Genomic DNA, 11,467 nt, shown 5'->3' with positions numbered 1-11,467 from the left:
CCAAAGGAGAACATGCAGAGTCCATTTGAGGCATCATTTAACATCTTAAGATCATGTAAAAAGAAACTCCACCACTTCAACCTGGACTTCCACTGCCACGCCGACGACACCCAGATCTACCTCAGCACCAAACCTAACCCCATTGTCAGATAATCGGTTGGGATTGGCCTTGCAAGATTTCTGCCAGAGGGAAATCACTTTCCAATGGAGGAGATCCAGACCAATTTTCTAGCAGAGCAAATAAAATGAGCTGCCACGATTCGTCTGGGTCCCAGGCTAGGAATTTGCTAAACCACAGAGAGAAATCACAGCAATGGAGATTTTCCCTCATTCATTTATAATCAAGCTAGCAGACAGACGTGTGGTGAACTCGACACTTCCCTCTGCAAAAAGTGCTTTCAGTCACAAAAGCTGGATATTGAATGCATAAAGCCCTTGTAACATGACCCGTGCAGAAATTATACTTTTACCAAACAAAACTGAACTGATGAAAGTATTTTAACGGAGATTATCATGAATCAACCAACCACGGGGTCAGCATAAGGCAGACTGGTAACAGAATGTAGGCCGCACCAGTGTGTGTGTGTGTGCTGTGTGTGTGTTGTGCCAAGGGAACTGGCCGAGGTCACGACGCGTGTTACAGTTTATAAATTGCGGCTCGGAGAAGATAACGGTATCATGCGTTTGCACTAATTCACATCAGCCTGCACGAAGTGAAACTTGCAGTTTCAAGCAGCGACCGGTGAGGACCAGTCCAGACAATATATGGATGTGATGGTGTCTCTCCTCATTGGTGCACATCATTTAAAAATGGACTAATGCAGGATGGAAAGCTATTTATTGACTAATGATCAACCATTGAATTAGGAGTGGTGATGAGCAGGACATACTGCAGGACAATGTGGATGAACATCTCAGTAAATAATAATTATCAAGTATTCAGACGATAGCATTATTATAGCACTTCAAGAGTAGTCACCCGGGGGGACCCGAGGGTGTTAATCCGGGCCTGGTCTATCCAATTGCGTCCGGGCGCATTTTGGTCTGTGTCCGTTGGTGACGCCTCTTGGGAATCGAAAATGAACTGAGAGGTTCAAGACTAATACGCATTTGAGCGTTAGTATCAGTCTGGCTCGGCAGGCTACCTCTAGAGCAGTAATGACATAATCAATAATGACATCAGAGATCAAGGATCACACACGGTCTTGTATCAGGCGTCACAGTGAGAATTGTAATCCATCTTTAGACAGTGGCAGGTTTTATATAACACAGTACTCAGATGACCCTCCTCAGCTCCAAGCCTTTACCGGCCAGTTGGGGTTACACACACCAGCAAGTGATACATGGTCATAAATACCTTGGTCTTCATGAATTATTACAGAGCTTTGGAGTTGTTGTGAGCATGCCCATTCAGCCAGACTGCAGGCAGGTGAACAGGCAGTGTGGAGCAACAGAGCCACGATGGACATCTCTGTCCTGCCCAACAACAACCACCCAGAGAAGTTCCTCCAGCTCGACGTGGGGATACTACCGACCACACATGGCATGTTCCAGGTTGGAGTAGTCGTGTCCAGTCAAAGGAACTGGCAGAACAGGGTCTACTCCCAGGTATGGACTATTTCTCAGCCACTATTATTCAGCGGTAGAAGTAATGAGTTACACATACTGCCATTACTGTAATAAGGTTGTGTACCCACAATAAATTCACTCTTACATGGGCACGGTATTTTTCAACTCAAGTGTTTTCCTTTGTTACGTTAAAAGTTTCTCTGATGGTAATAATCTTATGTGTAAAGAAGCCCATGAAATCATTGCTACTAAGAGTTGGAGGAATAGACTGTTCAGTAGAGCTTCTACTCTCTGTCAGCCTGGCTACAGTGCTGAAGAGGAGTCTGGAGTTGTTTTTATTTTCCTCTATTAGTGAAGAATAATATGTGGTTCTGGCCTTTCGAAGGGCTTTCTTATATGTAATTAAACTATTTTTCCAGTCTAGGTGAGAATCATCTTGATTAGTGGAACGCCACTTCCTTTCTAACGTACGCAACGTCTGTTTTAAAGCAGGTGTTTGTGCATTGTACCATGGAGCTGTCCTCCTCTGTTTGACTGTCTTCTTATTGGAGGGGCGACAGTGTCGAGTGTGGAACGTAGTGAGGCTGCTGCTCTATCAACAACATCATCAATTTGTGTGGGATTAAAGTTTTGATAACTATCCTGCACTGTACTGATGACGGTGGAGAAAATAACAATGGAACTTTTTCCTTGAATTTACTTACAGAGCTTTCTGATAGACACCTGCTGTAATAGAACTTGTTTTTGGGCTTTTTTTCTAATTCAGTGTAGTTAAAAATTGAGAATACAAATGTGACAACATAAAGGGTACAGGTGGATGTGGTGAGAATTCAAGTCCTCTTTGTTTCCACAGAGGGAGCAAAGGGTAAAGACTGAGAGCAGGTCTCCTCCATCTGCAGAGGGGGTGGTGTTTGTGGACAGATACCTGGAGAAGCACATCACCCCGGTCACTCTGAAGTCCAACATTAAACGGAACCCTCTGTACACAGACTTGAGATCGATGGACACTGTGGACAATGAGAAGTCCAAGCCTTCTTGGACCGTCAAGGAGTACGACACACAGACAATCCACGGCAACCTCGGAAACTATTTAAAGGTAATTCGGTGGCAGGAGGAGAGATGGGGGGCGACTAAGAGGATGAATGGGTCTTTGGGGAATGAATCAGTGCAAATCCAAGAAAAGGGAGAGACAGATGCACAGCTGGATAGATGAGGGAAGCTGTTGATTTCATTTCATGAAGCACAAAACATCCCAGATTTATTGATGTTGCAAACCAGTTACCATTAGGAGTAATGGCCAGAAGTAATTGTTGCAGGTTCCCTGCATGTCAATTAAATCAACTGTAGATTTCCATGGAAATTTGCACCACACCACCACAAAGACTACACTTGTGACCCTGTCTTTCGAATTGAATTGTGTTCATACAGCCTAAAATCATAACACACATCAAGGCAAAGGAAGGTCAATATTAAAAAGAGAAGCCCTGCAGTTCCCATAATGAGCAAACACTTGGCAACAGTGGAGAGAGGAAAAGCTACCTTTTAACAAAAAGCAACGTACAACAGAACCAGACTCGGGGTGGGCAGCGGTCCGCCTTGACTGGTCGGGTTGAGAGGCCCGCCGTCTGTGAGAGAGGAGAAAGAGGGGGGTGAGAGCTGAACGGCTGGTTTGAGCACGTTTTGTGAAAGGTGGAGCAAGCAAACGTGAGAGGATGGACTTCTGATTTTTGGGGGGTCTGTAGACATCTCAGGGACACACATTTATGGTAGAAAGACCATGAAGAAGTGTATTTTGCATAATATGGGACCTTTCGATAAATTGATTGAATTACATTTTCAATTAAAGGGCCCTCCACATACCCACCACCAGTTATTTCTTTGGAAAATTTGCATGGGAATGATTGAGGTTTAGCAAATTAATTCATTGTGATATGACTTCTACATGCCTATTTTTTTTTGACAACTTACTTTCCCAAACTTCATTTTTGCATATCAGCATGCAGAGGCATTGACGAAAGCAAGAACGACAGAGTTAATGCTTGTTGGTTCGATGATTCAAAGTGAAGAGTATTATTCGTTTTCCTTGCAGGAGGACGAGAAGACTCCTAAAGATATCGACTTCTGGCTGGAGGATCTCTACACACCAGGATTTGACTCTCTCCTGAAGAAGAAAGAAGCAGAACATAAAAGGAAAAAACTCTGTAAAATTATCTGTTCAATCATTTTGTCTGTTTGTACAGTCCTTATTGTTGTCATTGTGCCAGTTGTTGTTCTACAAAACAAAAACTGATGATGCCGTCATTGTATAGTTCAACTATTAGGACCTCACCTATTTGTAAGTGGTGGTCAGATATTTTTCCGTTTCTTATTTCGTCTGGACGGAACTTGACTTGGAAAACTGTCTGGAGTCATAATGGACGTTAAGACAACACTAAGTGGATCATGAGTATACGCAGCACATCCCATGGCAAGTACTGTAGCAGCTGCACCGCTGTGGAAATACTGTACAGTAGAGTTGACCAGTGGAGATGAATGAAAATGCAAAATCAAGTTTTTGCTGACCTCCAGTGGTTTAACATTGCTGCAGCGATGTACAGTCAGTAGACTGATATCAACAATATCCCCAACAGAGCACACATCTGACAGGACCTACCCCCAGCGAGGTTCAATGTAGGTGTGGATCACAACCACTCACTGGAGTACTGTTGCTGATCATGTTCATCACTTCATGGCCACAGTTTTAATATCTTATTCTGCAGAGTAATGCTCCACACCACCAAGTAAAAGTCGCTTCAAACTGCTTGCATGAATATGAACAGTGACATTCCAGTGACCAGGTGGGAATCCAGTGGAAAGCCCCTGGACTGGGAGAGAACAGACATATTGGCAGCATGAGGCAACGCAGTCGTGATGTGAACATGGAGCAGAATCTCAGAGGAACGTTTCCAACAGCGCGTGGAATCAATGACACAAAGCACCAAGACGTTGTGAGGCAAGGGGAGGCGCTACCCAATGGAGTGATCAGTGTCGTCTCTTCAAACGATCTGAATTTGTTGGGAACTATTTAACAATGCGAAGCGTTTGTTTGGGCGAGGCTGACATCTTGCTTTACACAATGTTACTTCATCCTGCCTGTTCAATAAAAAAAATAAATAGAAAACACACAGACTGATTTCATTTGATTTATTTATTGCAATAAAGATGTACAAAGTATTGGTAATCATAAATGTTAAAATTTTAGAAAAAGCATCTGTTACTGTTAACAGTGCAGTATATCAAAACATTACTGCTTCAGCCGGCGGCGTCGATTCCATCCACGTGTGTGAAAGCAGGAGAAAACAGGTCTGACCTGCTAATGTCATGTGTTTTCCTCAAAAGGCGTCGGAAAGAAAGGAATACACATATTCAAAGAAAGAAAAAAAAAAAGACAAAAAGAGAAAAGACAATCTGCTAAAATCAAAAGGCAACGGGGACAAAAATCAACATGCAAATGTACTTACAGCTAAAACCGAAATATTAAAGAAATATATGCGGAGAAAAGTCTAAACTAAAATAAATATTTCTCCATATTGAAAATTTGACATTAATTTTCCACTCCCTTTATTCATGTCATTAGACTACAACGTTTATTTACAGATTATTTGATGGTCCATCGTCATGAGATATTAAGACCAGTTTATGATTTTTACACCGTCACCCATTATCATAGCGTGACACATGGCAGATGGGGACTGGAGAGGGAGGGGGCTTTGGCAAAAAAAAAAATGACATACAATGATTGGGAGTGAAATGACTCGGGTAACATTTGGTTTTCTACATAGAACACAGTATATTATCAACAGGCTATAGAATCTATATCAGGACAGAAGTGAAGAAAAAGACACAGACACTATTATTTGGTTGTAAAATGTTGACAGGTCTTTTGTTTCATTTAATGTGACATATCGAAGACAGAGAACCTCTCCAGGTCAGACTGATACATTATATATGTGTATAGATAGGCACATATATATATGTTATATATATATATAGAGAGAGATAGATGTTTTTTCTTAAATATACAAATATAGAGAAACCCGTGTTCTTGTGTGTGATGCTGCTGCTCTCTGACAGCGAGCGAGGGAGAATGAGTGCCTCACAGCAGAATGATGAACCGACTTTTAAGATACACTCCTCGGTTTTGTTACACTTCACAACAGCGCCTCTCAAAGGTCAGAGTTTCCCACAAGCTCATAAGTTTTTTTTGTTGTTTTTTTTTTTCAAACGTTTCCGGCTCCAAATCCATATTAGGAACAAATTTGACAAAAACAGTATGTGCTATGTGTGAACGGACATCGTATGTGGATACAAGGGGTCAACCACTTTTGTTTTAACAGAGAATGAGACGATCATTTCACTGAGAAGCATGAATCCAACCGTTAAGTGGCAAAAGATTGATTTTCAAAAATGGCCAAAATTAGAGAGGTAGAGATATTCAGATTTTGGTTCCAGTACAACTACACAACACAACGGTTCGACCAGCCCTCACGGACCTGACGGGACCATCGGCTCGCCTCTGTTGGATCAGGTTTCATTTTCCTCATTGGGAACTGGTCTCTTCCTCTGACATATTATTTATGCGTGCCGTGTTCAGCTTTTACAACCCAGACTGGACCGGTACTGACACTAACAGCTGGGAAGACATTTTGGCTCTTCACTCTTCACACATTTACGGTGTTCAGTTCAAGTCCAGTGGAGAATGTGAACTTGTACACTGGTAAGTGGTAAACTTACCGAGACTGCCTAATACTAAAAAAATCATGTATCAGGGTTGTTCCGTCTGATGGAACAAACCGTTTCTGCACAAGTGTTCATTTCCATTTTAGAAAGAAGATGCCACAAGTGTTTTGAGATGTTGAATTTAGATTCAATTTTGAATTTAAATCCCTCAACCGCCCCTTCACTTTATACAGCGAGACATTGGAGGCGCTCTAAAATGTTTCACTGCTGGTGTATTGTACTGACTGTATACGTGCACTCTACAGTTCATACACCAGAGAACAGGAGTGACTGACGGAGGCTCCTTCCTACAGTAGCTCGTTATACAGTACATGAAACCAACCGTAACATTGTGTCACATTCCTTGTCAGTTTGCGAACAGTGCAGGACAGAACAGTCGACAGGAACAAGCCCGTTACAGACGCGGAGAGAGAGAGAAGCTGTAGCAGTTTGTGATCTACAGCAATAATCAATAACCAGCAGCCACAACTGGAACTTTGTTCTGGTTTGTGGTTCAGTTTCCGTCCTTGTTTATGTATTTGATGACTGAATGTTACCAGTGAACTAACAGACAGATTTAGGATGCGTTCGGACTGAACAGACATGTCACTGACATGTCACTTCACCTGCAGCTCACAGTCCCACACAAAACCAGACGAGTGCACGTGGACTACAGAAGAACATACAACATTGATTGCTGTCTGAATTTACCAACAGACCGTCCAGCCAGTATGGCTTTTTTTTTTTTTTTCGAGAAAAAAAAGGAACTTGTGACAATTGCTAGTTGTAGCATTAAGGCAGGGTTTTAACTAGCGTGTTGGGCCGACAGAAAGAACAGAAAATACAAGAACTCTTCACTAAGTCAATCAGCAGCTTCGGGGAAGAGAGTTTCCTTCTGACCGGGCTCATGAAACACGAGGTTCCAGAAGCTGAGGCCCTTCTGAATGTCCAGAAATCAACTCAAGATTAAAATGCAATGGTCTAAAATCAACATGTTGATTGGGGTACAATTTAAATTACAAGAATTACAATTCTTTATGCGATCAAGGGGCACCGTTCATGAAACTCATGCAAACCATGTGCATAAATATGAAGAATCACATTCAAAACTAACTATTATTCATATCGTCAATAGAGTTATTTCATCTGGCTCATCTGGAAGGCACGTCCATAAGGCTTTAGGAGGCATGTTCTCTCCGACAGTGAAAGAAAACAACGGGCTGATTATTGCGGCGTCACGACTCCTATCAACTAAACAGTATGACATCAAGGTATTCACAAGGATTTCATATCATGAGAACAACAACGTGATGATTGTGCACGACTGGTTTGGAGCCTGAGACAAATCAACTTAAACAAGAAAGACATTTTCATGAGGAAAGAAGAAGAAACTAGAGCTACAAGAGAAGTATTCTGACATCTTGGAATAAATATATAGAAAGGAGCAGAGTGGGCGACCGCTCCTCCTCCACCCTGACATTCCTCCATCACTTGTAGAGCATTTACAAACCTCAACCAATTTCTCTTCCTTCATTTTATTCACATGGCCACATTCTGTCCCCCAGTGTCTGTCGAGTTACCCTCTCTGAAGTGTGTGTGGTGCCCCAGCAGCTGTGGACTGTCTGCTTCCAGAGGCATAGGGGTGTGACGGGCTGCTCGGTGGGTTTATGAGTAGAAGGTGAGGACGCTCTGGTGGTTTCCTCGCACCAGGAGAATGGGCGGCAGGTCCTTGGACAACACCTCCAGCCAGGCCATGTAGAGAGCACTGGACACTGCGCCCTTCCTGGCCAGAGGCAGGCTCCTGTACAGTGGAGGAAAGGAAACATACAGGTTCATCATTTTAATTTGGGCTCCTCACCTACAAAGCCCTTCATAATCAGGCTCCATCATATCTTACAGAGCTCATAGTTCATATTATCCCAACAGATCATTTGTCTCTGTCAACTCAGAACTACGTGTGGTTCAGAGTGTGTAAGAGCCACCAGGCTCCTCTCCTCTGGAACCAGGAGGCAGACCACATCTGTTCAACCTTCCTCCATGTATGTGTGGGTTCTCTCTGGGTTCCTCGGCTTCCTCCCACAGTCTGCAGACTGGTGTTAGGCTAACTGAAGATTCTAGATTGACCATAGGTGTGAATGTCAGAGTGGATGGTTGTTTGTCTCTGTATGTTGCTCTGTGATGAGCTTGCGGTATAATGTGGGAGCGATAGATTTGGGGGTCTGCTTTCAGACAGCTGATAATGACAGACAGACAGACAGACAGACAGAGAGAGACATAGAGTCTTACATGACGATTAGGGCGGCGGTGCTCGAGTGCTCCTTCAGCAGCTCGTTGAGTCTGATCTGACGGTTAGTCTGAAACAAAACATAAAAACAGGTTCAAACATTCAGGTTTCAACTTACTGATGCTGCACTGACCACCAGCTGCTGCTGCTGCAGCTCTGACCAGTTACATTGGGCTACAGCAGATTAGTATTCACTCCCCTGAATTGATATGCTGAAAAGGTCTGAGCAGATATAATCACGTTCAACTGTCGTTGTTCAAAACGCATGTTTGATCATTTGTCTAAGTAACTATTTTTGCACATAATGTCCATAAGAGGGCAAACCAGTACCAGAGGAGTCATGAACTAGGTTTTTTTTACAATCATTTCAGGTGTAATCTGGTCAAGATGATGATTTGACTGTCCTCATGTTTCTAGTGCTGCAGTGGTCGTTGAACTGTAGCCTACGTTCGTCTTCAACTCTCTACTTTCTCTCTGCCATCATTACCAAGCTCAGCTCAGCTCCACCGACATCTGATGTTCTCCCAGTGAAAGTGACCAGGTGACTTGTGTTGTGTTTTATGAGCTGCGACCCCGACTCACACAAAAAATAACTAATGCTGCTGCTGATTATAATCCAATTAAGAAAACTCAAAATGAGAACCCTCCTCAACACAGCTGATGTACAGAATGACACTTAGTGTCCGTCAGCTAAGTGAATGTGATGTGATGATTGACAGTTCGCTGACCTTGGCGCGGTACAGCTCCAGCTCGTTGTCTGTGATCCTCCAAGGTTCACTGTCCTTCAGCTGCTCCGCCGCCTCCTGCTCCATGTCGTCTTCCTTCAGCCGGTACGGTTCAATCATCTCCTCAAAGGCCGACACGCTACACAACGACAACAACAGCTTCATAGTTAACAGCTGTCGGGGGAAAGAATCGCCAAGTCTTGACATAATTAACAGAGGTTACAGCAGGAAATTGAACTCTGAAAGAAAGTCACACAATGTGACACGATGTTAAGGAAACACGGTGACTCACTTCCTCCAGAACACAGAGTGAAAGTCAAGTAGTGATGTTGGTCAGTGAACTTACAGGGGGAAGACTGTAATGACTGTAATCTATATCCACCTTATAATAACACTGAACCATCAATCTGAATCAAATCAGGTCCCATGAATTACACTCAGCACGGCCTCGGTTCAAGTCCAGATCTTTACAGCTACTCAAAGGGACGAGAAGAGAGACGGACAGTGTTTTCAGTAGAGTGGTGAGTGTGACGTGGCGCTGTAGAAGTGTGCATCATAGTGATGCAAGTCATGGCAGCACGTGTGATTTCACCCACCTGACAGTGTGTGCTTTTGGTTTTTATTAGTAACTGTAGTAACCGGCTGTTATTTGACCAGGAATTTGAGTATTTAGTATGTCCATTAGTACAACATGTTTAATAAAGAGATATTTAATCACGGAGACTTACTGCTCCTTCTTGGGCTTGGTGTTTATGTCTCCCAGCACATTGATGTCGGAGAAGTCGATCCTGAACTTGCTCAGCAGAGTGGCCATCCTGTAAAACACACAAACAAAGAGCTTTGGGATGAATATTGGAAACCAGCTGCAGACATTTTAAATCCGCGGAGCTCTGCAGCAGGTGACCTGGGGGCCGGCGGAAGCGGCTCCGTTTGAACGTGACGTGTCTGTGTATGAGAGTCATTTCCTTTATCTCCGACTTCAAAGCAGCAGAGTTCCTCAGATCCTCTGTCACATATGGATAGCGTTATACCTGCTGTTTATGTTATATTGTTTTTATACTTGTGTCGTGTTCCTGGTACTCGTCCAACGTCAGTCTCACACCGTGTCTGCACAGGATGAACTGTATCTGTGTGAGGTCCTATTAGAAGAGGAATGCATGTGCGTAGACATGATATTCTAGTGCATGGCAGTGGGTCAAAAGAAAGAGCAACGTGAATGGTTTTGGTTGGTTTGGTTTTACAAAGAGCAGCTTGACTCATTTGTTCAGTGTTAGTGATTTGTTGGATGAAATCAGAATCGTCTTGGTGCCAGCAGCTGTGTGACACCAAGCTGATTCTGAATGAATCCAACAGAAGGAGACAGCTGCAGGGGACAATGAGAGAGGGGGAAGGGGCTTGTGTTAGAGCAGCAGAGGGTGACAGGTGCCTTTGTGCTTAAGACGTGGTTGTATTATAAGAACTGTATGCTGAATCAAAAATGGCAGCCGTTCCGTTCTATAAGAATTACTGGCATGGCGCTGCACAGTGGTGTTTCTCCCTTCATGCCTCTGATTCCATGATCCTGTTCTGTTGATCAATGCTATGCTACAGGACTTTAATACGTTTAATAAGGTGTTTAATAAGATTTCTGCTTCAGACTTGAAACCACAGACTCAATGTTGGTTTAATTGTTCAAAAACAATTGAATAATGCTTGACCACATTCGATTGCTTGAACCGCAGGTTTAGAGGAATGTTGGATCTGTGTGGAAAAGTTATCGGAACAACAGAAACTGTTCTGTTGGAACTTTTCCAGAATCAGCTCTGCTTTTGCAGTAACATATCTCGTTGGGGATGAAGAAAGAGCACAGAGGGAGAAGATGTGGAAAAGAGCAGAGCAAAGATAGTTTTAAGAAGTTTAGCAGATCTCCAACACTCCACATCTGATTATGTCAGGAGATCGGAAGGTTTAACCTGTAAAAATTACCTGGGTGGATGGATATACTGTCCATAACTCTACTGTCCATAACTGTTTGGTGCTATGCAAACACAGCACCAATAGAACAGACTGTACTGTAGTTCTGTACTACTGTAGTGTAGTACTGTACTATAGTACTGTCCTGTAGTACTCTCCTGTAGTGTAGTACTGTACT

General features: G+C 43.1%; 2 protein-coding genes across 2 annotated transcripts in view; one reads left to right on the top strand and one right to left on the bottom strand.

Moving 5' to 3' along the window:
- Positions 1-1,010: 1,010 nt before the first annotated feature.
- LOC118300697 (major intrinsically disordered NOTCH2-binding receptor 1-like) lies at positions 1,011-5,010 on the top strand. Its single transcript, XM_035625345.2, has 3 exons — positions 1,011-1,608; positions 2,423-2,665; positions 3,659-5,010. The coding sequence occupies exons 1-3, from the start codon at positions 1,462-1,464 to the stop codon at positions 3,857-3,859; spliced, it is 591 nt and encodes a 196-aa protein (XP_035481238.1). The 5' UTR covers positions 1,011-1,461; the 3' UTR covers positions 3,860-5,010.
- slc12a2 (solute carrier family 12 member 2) overlaps positions 4,739-11,467 on the bottom strand; it is a 37,979-nt gene continuing 31,250 nt past the window's right edge. Inside the window, exons 24-27 of the mRNA XM_035625242.2 lie at positions 10,065-10,151; positions 9,340-9,475; positions 8,614-8,681; positions 4,739-8,128 (exon numbers count right to left, since the gene is read on the bottom strand). Coding sequence (XP_035481135.1) covers positions 7,993-8,128; positions 8,614-8,681; positions 9,340-9,475; positions 10,065-10,151 — 427 coding nt within the window. The 3' untranslated portion in view covers positions 4,739-7,992. The remainder of the gene's footprint in view (positions 8,129-8,613; positions 8,682-9,339; positions 9,476-10,064; positions 10,152-11,467) is intronic.

This window comes from Scophthalmus maximus, chromosome 2 (genome assembly GCF_022379125.1).
Source record: "Scophthalmus maximus strain ysfricsl-2021 chromosome 2, ASM2237912v1, whole genome shotgun sequence".
NCBI classification, from domain to species: Eukaryota; Metazoa; Chordata; class Actinopteri; order Pleuronectiformes; family Scophthalmidae; genus Scophthalmus; species Scophthalmus maximus.
This window is presented reverse-complemented; position numbering and strand designations above follow the sequence as displayed.